The sequence below is a fragment of the Triturus cristatus genome, chromosome 4_1 (assembly GCF_964204655.1).
Source record: "Triturus cristatus chromosome 4_1, aTriCri1.1, whole genome shotgun sequence".
Classification (NCBI taxonomy): domain Eukaryota; kingdom Metazoa; phylum Chordata; class Amphibia; order Caudata; family Salamandridae; genus Triturus; species Triturus cristatus.
Genome location: NC_140585.1, coordinates 408834220 through 408856243, shown reverse-complemented (window position 1 = coordinate 408856243; position 22024 = coordinate 408834220). Strand labels below are relative to the sequence as shown.

The window sequence follows — 22024 nt, the reverse complement described above, 5'->3', positions numbered from 1 at the left end:
AGATAGATAGATAGATAGATAGATAGATAGAGTACATCAGTTATTTATTTGCCTTTTCCACGCTTCAGTTCGCTGCTTTAGAGCAGGGGTAGCAACTGTAGATCAGGGTGAGCCAAATGCATGCCAGATTTCCAGGCAATGCAGAAAAGAATTTTACATTCAATTAATCTAAATGCAACCAATTTTACACAGTTTGAAAATCCGGCTTAGATTGAGACCTCCTAGCCCTACATTGAAAAGTCTGGCTTTAAAGAGCAGTGCTACCTTCTTCGGCTGATTCTCACACCTGGCCACTGTAGATGATTCCTCTTTTACTGTGTTTTCAGGATCAGCATTCGCGCTTTCACACAACTCTTTGGTGAAGATCTGAAGGACTTATCTAAACCTCTTTTCTCAGACACTTTCTTCTCTCTACCCATCGTGACAGAGTCGGGTAAGTGCGGGTGTGCAACCCTTTATTTAAATTTAATTTTAAAGATTCCCTTTCCAATTCACAAGTCCTGACCAAACTTTACGGCTGCAACATATTTGTTTTAGGTACCTAGAAGAAATCATGCCTTCAAGTCTGTTATTACTTAATTCTTTCTTGATGCTATTTGACGACTGTGTACCAGCTGTCATTGAGCTACTTAAACACTACTTAAAGGTGGTTCTTTGGGACACAGAGTTATCCATGCATGCTTGATTATAATGGCCAGTTAGGCTACTGGACCCTTAGATAATAAACCTCATTAAGGGATACTGTGAGGTAAATGGAATTGTGCCTCCGGTCTCTTTATAGACAATAAAGGTCAAAGGCCCTCCTTTTGAGTTACAGAGCACTGATTTTTCAGACACCAGTGATTGTTGTCTCCTGGTATCACAGACTGTATCCAAGATTATTTATATGTCTTAAGAAAAGCAAAGTGTTTGATTGTTTTTTTTGTTTCTGTGCAGAGCCTTTGGTCGGGGTGATTGAAGGTATCAGCGCTGGTCTCTTCCTTATACTGATGCTAGTTGCAGTCGCTGCCTTCTTAGTCTACAGGAAAAAAGTGCGGCGCGGGTAAGCATCTGTTTTGGTTTTGTACCGTTGCTTTTGATGGTTACTGCCTAACTTCACTAGTGAATTCTAATCAGAAACTAACCATGCTTTGAAAGCACGGCGATCACTTACAGTAATTACATAGCACAAAGAACCATAGAATGGCTGAGAAGCCAAGAGAAAGGGCAGGTGGACTACAGACACTTGTAACAGCCTTTTCCCCAGATCTCTGTAACATACAGACACTGGTTTTTCCAACACCAGGATGGTTTGGGTTGCTATGGCCAATGCGTAGTGCTGAGACTCACACTGTCTCGCTTTTGAAAACACCACTGCTGGGATAAGTATTACTGATGTCCAGATCGATCACAGCTGCGGGCACTAAACTCATTGTGTATTATACCTAAGCAGGGAGGCAGTCACATAAACATAAGAATGTGTTCCTCTGTGTTTGGTATTTTTAAAAGGAGTTTGAAATAACATAATAACCATTGTGTTTGTCTGTTAGTCATCTTCAGATCTCACAGAGGTGTCATGGTTCAAGCAAGCATTGTGTTTATTTCCTTTACCTAATAGTCAGTTTCTCTACATGACGGGTGTCCAGCTGCATCCAGAAAAGCCAGATGCTTACGTGGCCATTTTGACACCCAATCCCAGCATGGCCATAGGGGAAATTGAGTCCGAAGCACAAAGATTTGGGCAAATATCGGGGTACAGTCTAAATAGTTCCAAAACTCAAATAGTATGCAACCACCATATTGTTTTCAATGATCAAAGAGTTGTGGACTCAGCGGTATATTTGGGGGTTGCAATCACAGCTGATTTAGACTCACTGATACAAAATAACCTTGCGCCCCTAATGCTAAAGGTTAAGACGGATCTGGATCGAATGAACAATCTGCATTTGTCATTAGTGGGCTGCACCAACGTTATAAAAATGTTAATATTGCCAAAATTTTTGTATTTTTATAGGACAATACCGTTATGGTTTGAGGTGAAATGGTTTAAAGATCTAGAAAATATGTTGAATAGATTTATTTGGGCCCATGGCAAGACCCGTAGGGCATATCGTTTCATGTCTTTGCCTAGAGAGAGAGGAGGTTGGGGGGCGCCTGATTTCAGATTATATTACTGGGCATCTGCACTGCAATATATGCGGGGGCTGATAGGTGGGGGCGGTTTGGACGTTAGAACATCAAATGATTCGTCTAGGATATACTCTATAGTGTTGGGACCGGAGGTGGAGAATTCTTTTCTTAAATGTATTGACTTCGCATATTACAAAAGAACCCGATTTAAAACAGTCCAAGCCGCAATTAAGATCTGGAATGCCGTGATAAAAAAAATTGGCCTGGGCCGATATAATTGGTACACCAGGTTGTATAAAAATGTCTCCCTCCCAATGCAGATTTTTGGGGATATCACAATGGCGGGCTGGATGGAGAAGGGGATAGTACAGATTGGGGATGTGAGGAGTACGGAGGGGGTGTTTCAATTTACAGATTTAATGAGCAGATTTGGATTAGACAGGAGGGATTTTTTTTAATTTTTGCAGTTAAGAAGTTTTCTGGGAATAAGCAGGGTGGGAGTGTGGGGTTTGGTAAGGTAGAAATACTGGAGAAAATAAGGTTGGGGGGGACTGTTCTATTCGGAGTTTTTACGCGAACCTGTTAGCAGAAAAACCAGATGATATGGACAAGTATAGTGAAAAGTGGGCAGACAAGCTGGCAGGTGAGGCTAGTTGGTTTAAAGAGTCACTGGACCTAGGGCGTACTCTGCTCTGCTCAGCGCCGCTGCAATCACAGCAGTATAAAACCCTCTACTCGCTATACTTCACCCCAGCAAAGATAGCAAAATGGGGGGGTAGCGTAGGTATCACATGCCCAAGATGTAGCTCCCCTGATGCAGACCTAATACATGTATTTGCTGTATGTCCGCAAATAAAAACAGTGATAAAAGAGATAGAGAAGTTTCTTGATGCCTCCCTGAATATCCAGATTACTTTAAAACCCCCAGAAATATTGTTAGGGATAGTCACAGATACCAATATTAACCAGAGGGAGTTTATTTTTGTCGCAATGGCAGTTTATAGGCTCTGCATAGCCAGGGCCTGGCTGGATAAAAACCCCCCAGTAATGCAAGTCTGGCTGTCTAACCTTTTATCAACTTATAATCTGGAAAAAAAAATATATGCCCGGAAAGGTAGAAAAGGGAGGAGATTGGGGTTAAGGATATGGGACCCCATTATAAGATGGAGAGAGGGCCTGGGATTGAGGGATTAAGTTAGGAGAGCTTTGGATGAATTTGTGGCATCTGTTGCAGAAACTCGAGATGATATCAATTTATTGAAATAAGTAAGATGCTTTGATGAATTTTGTTTATGATGGAAACGTTTTGATATGTAATATGTTATAAGAATTTAAATGTACTATTGGAGATTGTGCGATGAAATGTGCTAACTGTGCAATGGTGAAAATAAAAAATGTAAGTACAGAAAAGCCAGATGCTTGCCATATTTTGAGGATAGTCAAAGAATATGTAAATTAGGTTCAGTTTGAAACGTATTTTATTTGATGTCCTGAAAACCTAGCATAAGTCAGGCCCTCTTGGGCATACGTTGAACATCCCTTCTCTGAACTGTTGCATTGACCCTGAGAAAATCACTTTATGTAACTGAGCCTTATACTGCCAGATAGCAGTAGAAAGCAGCTAGACTCTCCTTATGAAGCAATCCGGTGCTACATAAATACTTGCTTTCATTAAATTAGGAACATTTTCTTCATTTTTAAGACAGGTTACCATTGAGTAGTTGACAGAAACTGTCAGCTGAGGGTGCCGAAAACAATTTGATCAGCAGTGGTGTTTCTGTGGTGCCCTTAAGCAGGGCTGTTCTTATTCAAACATTAAACTTCATTTTAGTGAAACACCAATTGCTACACGATTCCTTCTCTAATGAGCATGCCATCAATCATTATCCCTGATTTGTTTTTCTAAAACTATGCTTTGTCTAAAGATTTTTCAATTTTTCTCAAGGTTCTTTGGTGTGTTTTTTGTTTTACAAGCATGATCTTCTTCCACAAGCATGACCCACTATCTGCTTTTCAACCACATGATTCCTGCTTCCGTTGGGTGGACCCTCTTTGGGATGTTCCAGCATGTGAATTCATATCCCCAACCGTCTATGGTCTCTTCCATCATGTCAGTCCTTCTATCAGCTGGACCACCTACAAACTCTTCAAACACATGATTTCTCCTCCTTGCAGCTTGACCCTCTATGGGCTTTTTAGACATGTGATTTATTTTCCTATAAGCATGACCCTCTTTGGGCTTTTGTGCCACATGCTTCTTTCTAGACACAGCTTAGAAATGTTCTCCTTTTCATCCCTTCTGTGCTTCACAAGCAAGTGGTTACATCTTTAATTCAGTCTTCGCTGAACTAAACAAATGCCTATTATCTAGCTCTTTCAACGGATCAGTTAAGACGTGTGCAACTGATCCAAAATGCAGCAGCATGACCTATTACTAAACTTTCAATGAAAGTTCATCCTACACCTACTCTTTCGGATTCTCTGGTTTCCAGTAACTCAGAGAATTCACTCAATTTAAAACCTTGTCCTTTACTCACATGTTGGTTCATGGCCAGGTTCCATCATTCTTATAAGAAAATTCAAGATACATATAGTGCCACCCTTACTGGAAAGTTTTCCTCGAGATATCTAAAATATGCTTGTCATCCTATGGTGGAAAAACCTTTTCTTAGGCTGCTTCCAGGGAGTGAAATTCTCTCCCCTTTTGTCTGCATTCCCAGCCTTTTTTTATCAATTTTAAAAGAGGCTTTAAAACATTTGTATTCAGAATCTCTTATACTCATGCAACATTGCTCTAAATGTTATGTTGGATTAACTCTGCTCAATATCAAGAAATTTTCGTGATCAGCCGCTTCGGAAAGGACTGTAATATAACATAACCTAACATCCTTGTGTGGGCTTTGTGCCACTTAATTTATTTTCCCAAAAGCTTCACTCTGTCCACTCTTCAAACATGATGATTTTTATCTAATAATAGTGGTTACCTATAAGTGTCCTTCAACACTATGCATAAATGTTGGAATTGTCCCTTTTTGCAGGGTCATCCCAGAACTATTTGCCTTCCTCATGTATTTTTAGGTCTCGCCTGGGCCAGCGCATGCGTTGCTCAGGCGAGACTTTTAGTAAGTGGGCTTCAAAAAGCCGACCACAGCTTTTTGTGTGGCCTAGAGCGTGCGGTTAAGCGCACAGTAACACGCACAGGCACCATCTGGCTTTCCACTCTTACACTTGCGGGACGCTGCAGCTGCTTTCACTTTTGCGGCTTTTCTTCTGCTTCCCTTCGCTACACTACAAGCGCAGCGCCTGACTTTGCTGCCCCTGCTCTTGATATCTATTTCCCCGCGTGTTGCTCTTCCCCCACCGCACCACTCTTGGGACGTGCAGTAGCCTTCCCCCACCACCACCTCCCACGTCCCGCCACTCTTAGCCCATGCGCTGCCCTCCCCCTGCTAACACATCCCGGGGGATGTCACCCTTAGCCCATGCTGTACCATTCCCCTGCTAACACCTCACGGGGCACGCCAATCTTGGCTCCTCCCATGACAAGGGAGAAACAGAGACAAACTACACACTTAAATGCTGCCATACTGACCTTCCTTCACTACCACCTCCCAGGGCACGCCACTCTTAGCCCATGCTGTACTCTTCTCCGCTACCAACTCCCGGGGCTCGCCACTCTTGTTGCCTCCCATGAGTACACAGCGTTTAAACTTAAAAGCTGGCATACTGACCGGCTTGTTTTTTTGTTTATTAGGTCACCACGGAGCTTCAAAGTGAGCGCTCTCACATTCCGGATTGGTGTTGAGCCCTCCCCCCACCCTCCAAGCATGAATGCAAAGTTTCCCTTAACCCACCCTTTCCCCATGCGTAGAGTGAGCAACCATCCATGTCCTTATCTGGAAGAGAGGGAACATTTAGGCCCTTTTCTATGGCATTACTGACCGGCTTGCAACAGGCACTCATTAAGCTGGACAGGATGCTTTGCAATCAAACTTTTTTAGATGAATATTTCTTTTATTGCTAAAGTACCCTGAGCAAAGTTTTATTTGCTATCTAGCACTCGATATTAGTGCATTTGCAGGCTGTTGTCTCTCCTCCTCTGCGATCTTTCCAGTCGTTCCTGGCCCCTCCCTATTCCCTTCCCCCAATTCATTTTTTCCTGTCTCTTCATTGATTGCCCGTCCCTCAACCCCTTCTGCCTTAGTGCCTTGCTACGGTTTTCGAACTACCGATTCTGCTGTGAAACCACTCTGCTTTGCCCTGACTGTGTTGATGCTGCATGAATTGTTTCTAACCCTGAATCAACATTAATTGCTGGGGTTATATGCAAGGGTATGGTCGGTGCTTCGGGGCTAAATGTGTCTGCGGGCTGGCTCACCGTGATTAAAAGAAAAAATTCTTTGAAAGGAAAATCATGCTGACTTATTTAAGCATTGGTACAAAAATGAGCTTAATGTTTATATTAAAAACATCTCAAACTGGTTCCTTCAGTAATTTCCTGAAGAAGCTCAATCACACAGTTATTAACATACCATTCACACAACACGAGCAGCACAGGACACTTCCCCCAGAACTCCTCTTTATGCAAATAATAAAGTTCCAATATGAGCGTTGCACTTAGTAAGGCTATTGTTGAAGACATGGGGCTTAAACACAGTGCTTGAAATTATACTCCATGTAGAGGCACATCTAATAATCCTCTGCACATACATCTAGACTATCATTCATTTTTTTGGGCTGTAGGGAGATTCAGAATAGGCACAACTTCTCTAGGCCATCTGTCCGTACGCTGCCTCATATTACGCATGCAGGAACATGATATAGGAAATGTTTTTATAGAAAGCATTGGCAAAGCAATATGTTTTGTCAATGCAAAATCTATTAGCTTGTCAATGCTTTTTTTATACTGTGCACAGCAGTTAAGCTTCTGAACAACATGTAAAAAATAAAAAAAGCATTTGCAATTCAATAGGTCTTGCATTACTGAAAGTTTGAGCTTTTGGCATAGCAAATAATAATGCAAGGCTAATAGCTCAAACTTTCAGTAATGCGAGGCCTATTGCATTGCAAATAGTTGTTTCTGACCTGTTTTTTGTGGTTTTAGGACTCAGTGCCCTGTATCACTACTGATCAGTGCTAAAGTGCATATGCTCTCTCTTGTAAACTTGGTAAGATTGGTCTACAACTGTTTGGCATATTTAATTCACCTATTAGTCCCTTGTACAGTGGTATCCCGTATACCCAGTGCCAATAAATTAAATGCTACTGGTGGGCTTGCAGTGCTGCTTGCGCCACACACTGAAGTAGCCTTTCAAACCTGAAAGCATTCACTCCAGCCAGTCCCTGAGGGGCTGAGCTGTGTCCTGCCCTGACTGGGTAACTCAGCGCTAGGCTGAATAGACCTTGGATGAATTTAGAGCAGCAGGAGGAGTGTTCCCTTGCACCTGAATAGGCCTGGTCTGCATTTGGAGTAGTGGGAGTAGTAGCACCTGCACCTGAATAGGGCTGTGCCTGTCTTCCACAATGCTGGCTCCACCCCCCTGTGGTGTGTCTGGGGCCAAGGCATACACTGTGAATGGGGGGGGGTTGTGCGCTTGTAAATGTATTTTAAAGTGCCACCAGACAAATACATTTGGACTATAAGTAAAGGGGCTGTGTCCCCATGTAAGGAGAGAAGACACTGCGTGGACGGCTGTGTGCCAGGAGGAAACGCCTTGGAACTGGCCTATTCAGGTGGGTTGTGGGGGGGGCTGATCTGCTGCCTTTAATAAGGACTACCACTCTGCTCTCAGGACCCTTGTGCTGGCCTACCTGCCTGCATCTTGCTTGTGGACCCCAGTGCTCACCTAGGGGTATTATGATACCCCTCGCCCTTGAAGGGAGATAGCGTTTGGTGAGTGCTTTTTAAATTGGCATTGCCCGAGTTCAAAGAGTGAACTCACCCTGCCCTGAAACGAGGACAAGGCACTGCGTGTTGCCGTGCAGCGTGCGTTCGGCTGCATTTCCCTAGTGGTGGTGGAGCAGCGAGAGGGTAGAGCTACCCCAGGAGAAGCGCTCTCCCTCCCGCGTTATGTTGCCTGCACCTTTTCCGTGGTCCTGCAGCCGGGGCTCTGCTATGTTGCCCCGGGCTGTAACACAGCGCACCATTAGCAAGGAATCCCAGTCGGGAATTCCTCTGAGACGCCAGGGCAATGCTAACGTCAGTGAGGACGGGGCTTGCCGAGACCGGAAGAGAAGGAGGGAAGACGAGGGAGAGCAATGAGCCTGTGCATGGGACTGTGTCCCTGTCCCATGCAGCATTTTCAAGGGCCGACTGTGGGACCGCCTCAGTCACCAGCGGCCTCGAGAGGAAGCTGAAGAGCTCTGTATCCCACTGTGGGCAGGGCCAAAGGCCCGCCGGTCGTGTAGGGTAACCTGGACCTGGTGGAGCTCCGGGCCTAAGAGCGGCCAGTACCGAAATGCTGGTGAGAAGCACCAGTAGCTGCAGTGGTTGCCTGAGGTCATGGGCGGCCACGCGTCCTCGTTGTCTCTGTGGGGGACCCAGGGAGGTCCCCCGCTGCCCATTACCCTTTGGGTGTGCCCACCCCACGGGCAGAGAAGGGCAGGCCGGTCCTTTGCCTGCCCAACCGGATTAGCGGGCACGAGCGAGGAAATTGGCATTAGGGTTTCCTGAGAGGGAAGCTGTGTAACGCCAGAAAATGCCTGGGGCCCGCATTCAGGAAGAATACTGAAGCTGCTTCACTGAGAGTGAAGCCGTGTCTGCCACTTGGCAGTGGGAGTTTATGCACAACATTGCAGGTGTTGGTGCTCATAAAATATGCCTAGGGGCACCGTGACCTATGTATTTTGTTTGTGATAAGTGCCTGGGGGCCCCAGGGACTTATGTGGTGGTATGCCTATGTTGACACGGCATTAATGACCCCTGTGTTGGTTATGGTATATGTGGTTGCACCCTATGTACAGTGAAGTAAGGGTGGTATGCCTACTGTGGGAATGATGTTTTTTAATGTGTGCACTCTACTAGTACTTCCTATAGTGCGCTGCGGATGATGTGGGTTATGCCTAATGTTTTCATACTAAAGGTAATCCTACCAGTAGTTACTGGGTTGTGATAACTGTGATGTTTATGACCATGGCCCGAATGGCCAAGTGCTGTATGTATTCCTGATGGCACAGTAATATATGTGATTGTGATCTAATGTGTTTTTATGGATAATACGATAATACAACGGATATTTTTATATAACCTTCTGTGGAGTTTCTTTTGTGGTGTGCCTAGTCTGTCACTGCTGTGTGAGTGTGTTACTCAGCGGCTTTACACATTGCCTCTGGAATAAGCCTGACTGCTCTGCCAAGCTACCAAGGGGATGAGCAGGGGTTATCTTGGGTGTGTCACTCCCTTACCCTGACTAGAGTGGTGGGTTCTGCCTGGCTTAGGTGCATACCATAGCCAACCAGAAACCCCATGTCTAACAACAATCTTTAAATATGTGGTTTCCATTAAAGATGCCCCATTCCAGGATTTTTGAAAATCTCTTTATTTCGCTTGACCCACAAGCCGCAACATGTTTTTCAGTCAATTTTCACCTTCTTCGCTAATATTCACCTTAAAGCCTTTGCTGTCATATTTTCTCAGCATGCATATCTCTGGGACCTTGACAAAGGTGAGCACTCTAAGTTATTCTCCTGTTTGATTGTTCTTCCTTGTGCCATTCATGCATGCGATTCATTCATGCATGTGATTCATTCAACACTTGGACTGTTCTTCTGCAGGCTCTTCCCATTCGATTCCTTCTCTTCTCGGAAAGCTCTCCAAAAACCCTACATACATGTGATTCATTTTACCTCCTGAAATAATCCTGTACAAACGCTTCATATATGTGAATATTATATTCTTGGAGTAGGGTGAAATGTTAGCATGTAGCTAGGCCCTTATGAGTTGGTATTATGCATGGTTCAAACCATTTTAAATTTGCTCCTTAATTCAACCAGGACTCAGTAGAGCATGTTAGGAGCTGATTTTTGTCACATTTCTATAGATTAAGGCACATGATGGTTGCCGGATTCTGTAGTCTTTTTAATCATTCTGTGACATTTTTGGAACTATGTAGACAATGTTCATGTGAATTAGTAGTGATATAGAGATCTTTCCCATCTCCACTTGGTGTCTAACTTGAGGGAGTGCGAAGATTTTCCTGAGGTTGCTCAGTTGTATATGGATGCTATTGAGCATTGTGTCAGTTCAGGGTGTTAACTGAGAACTGCGCTTTCTTACTTCCAGTGTTGTGGATTGAAGTGTCTCCAGACTTGTTAGCTAGGTAAAAGAAGCATGTTGGGGTCGCCAACAGGATTTCAGTTTTTACTCCATTGAGGCAAAGGAAGAGACAGTTGTAGGTGTGGTCTAGACATTTAGGGGCTTATTACGATGTTGGGTGGACTTGCGTCCGCCCAACTCCGTTGCGGAAACGGGACCGACTGACCTTCAGCTGGCGGTCCCGACCGCCTAATTACAATCCGACCCCACATGGTGCGGTCGCATAATTTCCCTATGGGAGCATGTGTTTACGGCCGTAGTACAAGCTCCCATAGGGAAATGGTAGGTTGTGTTCATCCCTGCACCATGTGGCAGGCACCTCAGTGCCCTGAGGTGCCTACCACGTGGTACATTGATCAAAGCCCCCTCTGCCCCAACTGGAGGCCGCAAACAGAAGGGGGCCCTGCTAGGGGCCCCCAAACATGCTTTCCGAGAGGCTTTCCATGTCAGAAATCCCAGTATGGCAATCCTACCGGAAACTGTGCATTGTAATCCAGATGGTGTAAAACTCCGTTCATATGGATTACGGGCCGGTTACAACTGCCCGATGGGCTCCTTGAGCCCATCGGAAGCCAGCCGGAATGACCAGCTGCTCTCACTTCTGACCGCCTAAATTGTAATTAGGCGGTCGGAAGTAAAACCGACGATCTTTGTCGGAAAGCTTCTGACCAAAGGTCGTAATCGTCCCCTTTGTGATGTGTGCTTGGTTCCCTAGTTTTTTATGGAACTGGATATCAATTTGGTTGGCATGAGCTTTTATTTTGTAGTGCAATTGGTTTGCACTATTGGGTACATATAGGATGCCCATTTTCATGCTTACTGGAACACTAAAGGCTACACCGGGTGTTTAGTGTTGTCGATTACACTGCCCTTTCAGCCTTGTCTGTCCCATGCTTTCTTGAAATTTTATGGTGATTTTGTGTTTAGAATATATGCTGGATGAGAAATCCATGCATTTTCCAAGTTTACTATGTAGATTTCCTCTTTTTTACACCATTACCTCTTCAGGCTAGTATGAACTCAGGAAGCCTTTTCTATTCCCAGGTGGAATATGCTACATTGAATAAGATACATCTGACTCTGCTCTACATCCCTTTTCAGACCTATATTCCAGACTATGCAGATATTGTGGGAATTATGAAGAAAGTCTCTTTATTTTTCATTCTTATAGTAACAGTTCAGATGGACCTACGGCAAGGCTCAGTGCTCGACGCGAGAGGACATCATCTGTACATTTACATTTGGGTAATAAAGGGTAAGAAGACAGTTTAATTTTTCTTACAAATTATTTTTGGGGTGTATAATATTCCAATATATGCTAACTTGTAGTATGTTTTTATGATTCGCAGCAACAGAAGAACTTCCAGGTGAGTGCATAAAAAGGCTACAGATCTTAATTAAATAAACAAAACATAAATTTTTACAGTCTAAATCTTACTTTGTCTCCTTTTTTCATGTAGCCCAATAAAAACATGTCAGTTTGATGCTCACTTCATTAAACTTCAAGCAGACTCAAACTACCTACTGTCGGAAGAGTACGAGGTAGGGTGAAGTATAAACATTGGTATCCGAAGTAATGTAGAATCCAAAGAGTTAACATGAAAGCAATGTACTATCTTTACTCCTTGGGTAAGATAACTGTATTTGTTAGGTGACTGATTTTGCCCTGAGAAGAAATATACCAGACTGGTTTGACAATTGCTTTCTATATGGCTTGATTGTGGACTGTATGTTAGAAGGAGGCAACTGGAGAATGTGCATTTTCAAAGGAACTGGCATTGGCAGCACAGCAGGAATAAAGATATAAAAGGAACGCATAACTTTTGGTTGACTTGTGCACTGAAGATTAAAGAAGGCAGGTCCATCAATGTGGGGATGAAAGAACTGGGCTACCAACACTCTGTGGTCTTTGGTGTCTCTGCAGGTTCAGAACGTGTGCTAGGAAATGTAAAGGCGCAGCAAACACATAGCAATCTATAAGGGTACTGTGGTTTCCTTGAAGAGGATTAGAAACAATACCAAAGAGTTTGAAGAGAAGGAGTCAGCTGACAGCATAACAGCAAACGATTATGCAGAAAGGGAGATCCTAAGCACCAATAAAACCCATGTTTATAGAAAGAGGTACAGGAAAGAGGCGACAGACAGCAAAAAAGATGCAAGTGATGAGAGGACTTAAAAGGGTCAAAATACCAAACGCTGCATTAGGAAGAGCCCAAGTCTGCAAGACAGAAAAGCCAAAAGGGGGAGAGACAAGGAAGAGGAAGACCAACAAACAACCTAGGGTATCTCTTGGTTACATAGGGTCTGCCCCTTTATACTTTTCTTTGGATGACAGGAACTACTTCTGTCTCACTCACCTCTTTATTTGTGTAATTTAAGTAGCACTGTCGTGAAGGAGGGAGTCAGCAATTCTGGGGACGTAAGGTTATGCTTTTAGCCAGGAAGAAGGTTTTGGACTTATTGGAGAGGAGGTTCGAAGTGGTTCAGTCTCCTGTATCATTTTCAATACAGTTGATTTTTCACTGTTCTTTATTTTTATCTCACCCAAGCATCGGTCTTTAAAAAAATATACTTGTATCCACAAATCATCTTCATAAAACCAATATAATCGTTATTAAGTTATTTCAATTTATCTAATCTAATGAGGAAGTAGCAGAGTATTAAATGTAAAGCAAGTCCATGTATTTCGTTATAAGATTCTATAATGAAAAGTGTGGCCCTCATTCAAATATCCCTCAAGTCGCTAAATGCAGTATATCACAGCTTGTACCTGCTCTAGCAATCAGGAGCCGTATCATGATGGGCTTTGCTGGTGCAGAGCCGAGCCTCTGTTCCATGAGCATGCTGAGCATAAAGTGAATTCATATAACACGATATTTCTCTGAGTTCGTTTTTTATTTTCAGCGAGCAGAGCTCGAAAACTGTGGGCAAAGTTTGGCTTTTTCAATTTCTAGGAGATGCTGTGTGAAAATAGAGGACTGACGCCAGTGGCGGCTGGCAGGGAACGTGGGTGGCGAGACAGGGCAAGAGAGAATTAAAAAAACAAACTAAAAAAAACACTTTCCTCTTCCATTGTTGCGTCTCTCCTCCGCTTCCCTGCTTACGCCCCAGAACAGAAGTAGGATATGGAAGCTCACACAGGCTCCCTCCCCTGAGCCAATTACAATGCTGCAATGCAGCGTTGTGATTGGTCTGAAAACCGTTGTTCAGCGCTCAGACGGGGAAGGTGAGCCTGGACATGTTCCTCGCCAGGCTGTGTAATGCAGCCTGGAGAAGAACATGCCCAAGATGGCCGACCAAACAGTCATGCACACTTAGAGTGTGCCCACCACTCCTCGCCCGTGACCCCAGCCCCGCCCCGCCCCGCCCTAACCCAGCCCTGCAGCTACCAAAAATAAAATGAGGAAGAACAAATGTATTATCTTTTTTTTTTTTCTGCACGGAGGAGCTGTCCTTGACTAACACTGAGAAATAGTGGGTTGAAAGAATTCACTTTATGCACTGCAGATGCAGGAAAAAAGACACTCGGCTCTGAGCCAGAAGAGCTCGTCATGATTCGGCTCCAGGTTTCTAGCAACTACTGCTGCACATGAGACAATTCTGTCAATGTTGCTTCCAAAGAAGGTTGTTAACGAATCAGGGCTATATGTTGGAGTCGTCAATGGATGCATCGCAGAAAAGATGTCCACTCAATAGCTCTGTCATTCAGGACAGGTGGGAAACATGTGCATTATTTCTTTCTGCCATAGGGGCAGAACCTCTAAGCCAATGTGCATGCATTGACCCACACCATTTTACTATGTGTTCTGTAGCAAAATAGACATAATGAGTGCTGTATTGTTTCGATTTTAGGCGAGTGGGCGTTATTATGGAATGCTTGTCTTCACTCTTCAGGCTATCACATGACCTGTCAAGCCAACGCTCCTTCTCAGTGGCTTCTATGATGTTTAATCATGATCTTGCTAACAAGAAGGCTTGTGGCCAGTAGTATATGTGTTCTTCATGTATGTGTAGGAAATTGAGCACCTGAAGCATAGATGGTTTTGTACTTGTATAGCTGCATGGAAATCATAGCATAACATAACACGTTGGAAAATTCAGTGTGGGCTTCTATGGAAATAAAATTGTTTAAGTGGACGGAAAGTCTAAAATTTTTGTTGACTGTGGAGAGAATATTCGCGAAAAGATCTTGGTTATTTTGATGCAGTGGCTCTGTTGCTATCATCACACCATGTACCTCACATAATACATGTTCAGCTCATGGATGGTGTCTGAAAAGAGAGTGGAGAGACCCCCAGTATCTCTCATCCTGCCCTACACTGTCTCCCTCGACATCACTCTTTCAGTGTGTGTCCCTCCTTACCATACCAAAAGGTAATCTCTGTAATGCCTAGTATCACACATCAGGCGTTAGACTAACGCATTTCAGTGTGGTACTCCGCATTACTGCACTGAAATGCGTTGTCACGCATAATGCATGTTTTCTCACAGCGACCACCGAAGTGCAGGCTGGCAGTTAAAACTGTTTAGTTTGGCAGTGCGCCGTGCCCCCACTAGAGCAGTGGGTGCATGGCGTGCTGCCACACTAAACAGTTTTGCAGGCATGCTTGCAGTTGAGCTATTAATTAAGGCTGCTCACAGGGTGACTCACACAGATACAATGTATCACCTTGAATCCCCGCGGAGCAGCCAGCCAATCAGGTTGTGTGCTTGAGGCCGGCGCAGCGGGGAACGTCACATCCTGCTGCCCCATAGCCGGTCCGGGAAGTTTGTAAACGAAAGTGGCAGCGGGCTAGTGTTTTGCGCAGCTCCGCAAATGTATTCAAATATGGCGCTTGCAGCGTCACGCTGCCTGCTGCATGCAGCTCGCACCGCCGCGAGCTATCAGACGTTTTTAACCCCCTCAAAACAATAATGCCAGACCTGAGGGAGCCCGAGAGGAGTGAGTGACCCACCCGGGTTGCAGCGGCTGCCAGGACAGAGTCTGTCGCGTGTCACTGGACGGCCCAGCCCCGGGACTCACTGGCCTGCTAGCCTGGAGGGTGACTATTAATTGAGGCGGCCAGCCAGCCGGCAAACCGAAATTACCGCAGGCGCAGTGGCTTGTGGCCTAAGTGAGAGACAGCGTGTCAAGCAACTGTTAGAGCGCCACACTCCTCCTGACTCTGTGACTACTGCCCAAGTAAGTGCCACTAACCTGTGTGATTTACACAATGAATGGCAGCGCGGTCAGGCAGCTGCAGCCTGCAATCAGTGCCTGCCTGTGTTAGTACTAAGGTCACAGGTGACACTGCGGGATTTTTTCAATTTCAAATATCCTGCTGGCCTGAGCCCCCAGTTGCTACATATATATTTGTGCTAAATTTCTTGCAGTACACCAGACAGAATGCTTGTGAACACTGAAAAGAGCTTCAGCTTCACCCCACACTATTGCTTGCTTGATGGATGAACTACCTATTAAACACTTCAGCTGTTGTCAGGGGATATGTGCTACGAATAACATTTGCTAGACTGGAGTACCCATGAAAGAGTCATTATGTGTCTGATGTGAAGTGCCCTGACGCCCTACATTGGTATGAGCAGAAATATAAAGTATATTTATGTCGTATGTTTTTAATAATTATTATGTGTCTTGCTTTTATGAGAAATCCTCGAATAAAGCTTTTTTTGACTTGATAAAGCAAATGAACTGTTTGTGAGAGAGGGACCGAAAGATGTTTTGAGTGCTTTAGGAGTTAAATAGATGATATAAGGCATATATATGATTGATACTACATGATGGTGTTGTGCCATGTATGATAGACAAAGAGCATTACAGTACTGAGTAGAAATTATAGCAGTAACCAATATTGAGTAACAGCAAACCCATAGGTCAATTGCAGCAGTTTTAAGATCTTCTTAGAGTTTCTCGTTGCTCTCAAATGTGTGTAATTTCCGATATTTATATATGCTTCCCTCGTCTTCATTGCTTGATTTTGGTTGCGCGAAAGTGTCACTCATAGTCATTGAAATGGCACTCATAATTACACTGACAGATGAAAATGTCACACTTAAGCAATCTGAAACCTTGGCAGCTATGCTGCAGACCATTGTACCCCTAGCCAAATCCAATATCTGTGTGTTTTGCTCTCGCAAGTCTCATCCCTACATCACTCCTTGTCAGTTTTTGTCACCTACCCCCTAATGCATATAAGTCCATCACACCCACTCTAACACTTTTTTTCTGTGCTTAACTCCACACCCCACTGAGGGTCTTGCACTGGTGTGGCACCACTTTCCCAGCACCATTCCAAATCCTGATGCCTTTGCACTCTTCCTGGAGAAGTGCCATATGGGCCATATTGCAATCACCGTCAGGCCAAACAATAACTGCTGTCAATCAAAAACCAATACACAATGCAAGGGCTTGTGCATGTACACGTACTGTTTGTGCTAGGAAAACACATACTTAATTCCTCATGATTTAATCCACGGCAGATATTTACCTGTCTGACATTCCACGCTGGTTGGGGAAGCAGCACAGTTTTACTCCGCACTGTGTAGTTATTTGTTGACTTCCTCGTTGTGACGTAGGGCGTACGCTCCTCCGCGCAGCGTCTCCTGGGCATCATCTGTCCCACACACTGGATTGTATTCTTGTCGTTTCAGGACTTAAAGGACGTGGGTCGAAACCAATCCTTCGACACAGCACTTCTGCCGGAGAACAGAGGCAAGAATCGATACAACAATATATTACCCTGTAAGTTTAATGTGCGGATTTGTAATACTGCCTTGCGCTAGTTGTTTGTCAGTTGTTCTGAAAGAGAGGCTCAGGCAGGAAATGCTCCGTGGCTCTTTTGCACAGAATTATGTGGAATGTTTTAGTCCTCTCCGGACCTGGCTCCGCTGCGCTGATGATGCATTGCTCCCAGTGGGCCCTGTAGCTCGACGGGGACCCTCGTGTTTCTTAACCACACCAGCGACATGAACCCGCCATGTTATTAATGGCCGCTGCCAATAAGGCTAAGTGCGCCCATTTAGTGATCCGTTGCCTGTTTCTTGGAAGTGGCAGAACTCTGCAGATTTGTGGTTGTGTTTTTCATAAGCCTCGACATAAAATAGAAGAGTTTCATTAATGACATGTTACCAGCAGCAAAACTGGGATGAAACATTCTCTAATAACCAGACCCAACACATTTACTGCTGTGGGCCGGTGCTGTTGGGTTGCACTAAAATGTGTGAAACGCGCTGCATAATATGCTTTTAATGGAGACATTACTGTATTAGTGTAATTAAGTTACTTCATGCTTCTGACCCCTTTCGGAAATCCTCTGTTCCCAGACGATTCAACAAGAGTGAAGCTCGCCAATGTGGACGACGACCCCTGCTCCGACTACGTCAATGCCAGTTACACCCCCGTAAGTGGACGCATGTTCGCCCAGTCCTTGTGCTGCAGCTGAAAGTACAAATGAATACAAATATTGCATCACTTCTAGAGCATGTTGTGGATCGCAATGTTAAATCTAGCCATAGACCAGAGCTTGAAGTCAAGTTAATTAACAATGTCTTATAATATCTTTGCGGCCCACAATTTAAACTTTGAGACTCCTGGAAATTGCATGTTAAAGAGAAAAGCAAAGAGATGTTCCGCCTCCTCCTCGCAGTTCACAAGGAATATATCATTTGTATGTAATCACTCTGGGAGCCAGGCGTCAACAAAAAGTTGATGAGTGCTCTTGCCAATAAGTAGTCAATTGCACACTGGAAGCTTTCAATGGGGGACTTCTAAGCTGTTGACATCAGTCCCAACCACCATTGCAGGATTCTCATGAGTTCCCTTTTTTTTGCACACTTTACGTACATGTGTTTTACTGCATGCACACAAAAAAATGATGATCCTTTCACAAAGTGAAACATTTTTGGTGGCGCATTCCCATCTCGGCCATTGAAATGCCAACATATTGCAGTTACAGAACTGGGACTGCGCTACCCCTAACACGCCTTTATCCGTGTATCCACATCTACTCTCAAGGATCCAGAGAAGGATTGCAGCCTCTCAAATTTTGCAGTAGTGGCTGGTGTTGATGAACAGTGGCGGGGCAGGGGAGTTGGGGAAGAGGTCGGGGAATGACAAAATAAAAAAATATACCTGCAGCCAGCCGCATCGGGCTCTTCTTCGCCTCTCCTCTGCAGTCACAGGCCCTCAGACTCCACTGACGGCAATCCTACTGCTGCTCTCCTGCTGCTGGTGGCAGCTTGAAGACAGCATCAGGATTGGCCTGAGCGCCACGAATTTGTGCTCCCAGTTAGACTGGAAGCCTGTGCCTGCTGTCTCAAACCCAACAACGCAGCTCGGGTTGGAGACAGCTTCAGTGCACATGACGGTTTTGCCGGCCTGCGACAGCTGGCCAAACAGTCATGTGCACTGAAAACAGTGCCCACCCCTCCTCCTGCAGCCTGTCATCTCCCATGGCCCCGCCCCCAAAGATTCAGCAGGAAAGTAAAAATAAAATGACAATAAAACGTGTTTATTATATTTTTATTTTTCCTTTCCTGTGGTTTTGAGGCGGCTGGAGAGGGGTGAAGGGGATGATGCTCCAACGCCATAGCGGAGGAGCCTCCACTAAAATATTGATGAGACTGGATTTAGGCAAACCCTTGCAACCAGGATCTTTGAGCGGTGCTGGATTGATACATCTGGCCTAGTGCAAAGAACTGGACACTTTCCAATCAGTCTCTGAGCAAACCCAGCTCTGCAATGGGACCTGGCCAATGACACATTAGGCTTGTTGTCATTAAAATGTACTTTGTGACTTATTTTATGTTTCCCTTTTAAAAAATGTACATACCGCTACAAGATCTGAAGAACTCTCTCGCTGTACAATCTTCCAGATGTGAAGTTAAGCTGCTCACACTAGCAAAATGTCCAATGAGACAAGACACAAATCTCTGAGATTGTAAAATACCTATTGAAACTTGGTGCTAAAGGGCGAATCTGACTCAGTTTGGGATAGTAGAACAATGAGCATCTGAGTTCCTTTTCTGTGTGCTGATGTCCTGTCTCCAATCTTGTAGTTCGAAATTCAGTGGGGCCAGCAGCAGATTGTAGGCATCTGCTCCTTGTTTCCTGCAAACCACAGCAATGAGAGTAATATTTAGTTAAACACCTCGCTAACATTGCGGTCACTTACAGGCAAATAGATTGTCATCATTGATTCTGTAGTAACTATATTGTAGCAACCCTGGTCTCAAAGATTTGATAATAAAGTGTTTGACATCATGGAACATATTTCCCCCCCATTCTTAGACTAGATCTTCAGCTTTGGTGACAATGGGCAGTGATTAAAGAGTGTTGATTCTTCAGCTGAATAGAGCACATATAATATTACTTAAGCTGAAATACAGGCTCTAGTTATTGTTAGTTCCTAACAAAGAGAGAGGGACCCCTTCACCAAGGGAGAGGGGTGCCAAGCAAGACCGTAGTCAAAAAAGAAAGACCTCCCTTGGATCTGTATATACCAACAATCATACAAACACACAAATCTTTAAGATAGCAGGGTAAGAACCGGCATCAACGAAGCAAACAAACAAGCTACTTGATCATTGGTTTATTAAAATTAGTCACATAGGTCTCACAAAGAGCGAGCAGTTGTACAAATCCGTTAAAGAACAATTGTTAAACAATTTATCAAAAATACATGAAAAGATAAAAGATCAATAAAAATTGTACATATGATTCAATAGCATATAATGTAACAACACACCAACAATAGTAATCAGTATCAGTCTACAATAAAGAATTAATAAAAACGAGAAAATTGGGAAAAAAAGAAAAGAAATGAACAGGAAAGTTATTCCTACTCCGAAAGGAAAATTGCTTAATCAAGGACTAATTGGTTGTGACCCCGATGACATTTGATTACGTTATACATATCGCACAACCCCTATTGTCACAGATTTTGTCCGATTTCCCTTTAATAGAGTATCGACGCGTTTCGGTAGGCCACAGGTTACGGCCAACACCTTCCTCAGGATTGTTTGCTGATCCCAATTTAATAATAAAAATCTTAAAACTTCCTATGGCTTGCATTAGTCAAGGCATCACAAGGCTAGTGTTCCATCGGTGAACTCATGGACAATAATCACATGAAAGTCTGTTACCATTCATATCTTTAGTACAGCCAGGTAATATATATACGCTTCCTTGGCTGTGGGTATTTTAATTATAAAAAGTCCTCGGTCTCTATCCAATGAGACATACGAATATCGCTAATGCAAGCTTAACTTAACCCCATGAGACTGCATCCAGGCCCTGCTGTTCGTAACTTACAATTCGTTCTCTAGCACCCTTCCAGCGTGGTGAAGATAGAGGATCCCACAAACACTGAGATCCAATACGTCCCTTAATAGGGCTCGATACTGTCCGCAAATGGGATTCCTTCAAATATGTTGAACACGGAATCCAACAAATGACCGGCTTAAATATTTAAGCCGGTTCTTACCCTGCTATCTTAAAGATTTGTGTGTTTGTATGATTGTTGGTATATACAGATCCAAGGGAGGTCTTTCTTTTTTGACTACGGTCTAGTTATTGTTAGACCTGGTATCCTTGGCTTGCTTTCCCCAGACATTTTGCCTTCAGACCTCCTTTTTTTCTGACTTCATTTTTGCTGGCCGTAGGACTCTGGGCACTTTACCACAGCTAACCGGTGCTAAAGTGCATGTGCTTTCTCATTAAATCATGGTAACATTGACTTATACCCAATTGGCACTTTTAATTTATTTGTAAATCCCTAGTAAAGTGGCGATGCATGTGCCCAGGGCCTGTAAATTAAATGGTACTAGTGGACCTCCAGCACTGATTGTGCCACCCACAAAGTAGCCCTTTAAACATGTCTCTAGATTCAATACAGCCGCTCCTGAGGAACTTCAAGTCCTGAGACTCTACACGCTTGGAGACGCTTTACACCTGCAACTGGGGCAGGGCCCAAATGTTCTAATTAGTGCTACTGCTTCTCCTGCTGTGTGGGACACGCAAGAGCCGTGCCCAGGCAAAGCGTGGGCCAAGAGCGTGCCCGTCTGGAGGAGGCTGGGCTGGACCACCCCACTTGGTTTTGGTCCTCAAAAAGGTAATGTGCTTTTTTATTGTGACTTTTCCCCAAGTGAGTCGTGGGCCTTATTTTTCCCTCTGCATTGGACAGTTTATCCCTTTTTTGACTCGCCTGCTGTTTACTGTTGGTTCTACACCCATGCAGGATGGCTAAGTGTAAACTAGGCCCCAAAACTGAGAGTGTAGCTGCCAAGAAAGTAGGCCCCCTTGATGGGTACATCGAAAAGGCAGTGGGGGCTATAGGCATGAAAATCCTTCTCACTGAAAAATGGCTATCATTAGCCGCCTTACCTACTGATGGCGGAGCCTTCAGTAGCATATTGGGCCAGGAAAGTGCAGGTTGTGACCATCTTGAAAAGTGTGCCTCTTCTCTCTATATGCAGTCTGTCAACCAAATCTTGCCTCCACACATCAAATGGAAAAGAGGTCCTACTCTCAAACCTGCAGCTAATTCAGCCAGGATTACACCAATGCTTATTGACTTTCTTAATTGTAAAGAGGCTTTTGCAGGA

The 22024-nt window shown here is 44.2% G+C and overlaps 1 protein-coding gene across 3 annotated transcripts in view; it reads left to right on the top strand.

Annotated features, from left to right (window-relative positions):
• The window catches only part of PTPRB (protein tyrosine phosphatase receptor type B), a 461363-nt gene that overhangs the window by 360688 nt on the left and 78651 nt on the right, over positions 1–22024 (top strand). For 2 of the 3 annotated variants that reach the window (XM_085652523.1, XM_085652524.1), the window contains 7 exons: positions 327–433; positions 937–1042; positions 11595–11678; positions 11773–11790; positions 11884–11965; positions 17072–17162; positions 17744–17820. In XM_085652523.1, coding sequence (XP_085508649.1) covers positions 327–433; positions 937–1042; positions 11595–11678; positions 11773–11790; positions 11884–11965; positions 17072–17162; positions 17744–17820 — 565 coding nt within the window. Of the gene's footprint in view, positions 1–326; positions 434–936; positions 1043–11594; positions 11690–11772; positions 11791–11883; positions 11966–17071; positions 17163–17743; positions 17821–22024 lie in introns of all 3 variants that reach the window. The other variant, XR_014981270.1, reaches the window with a different exon arrangement.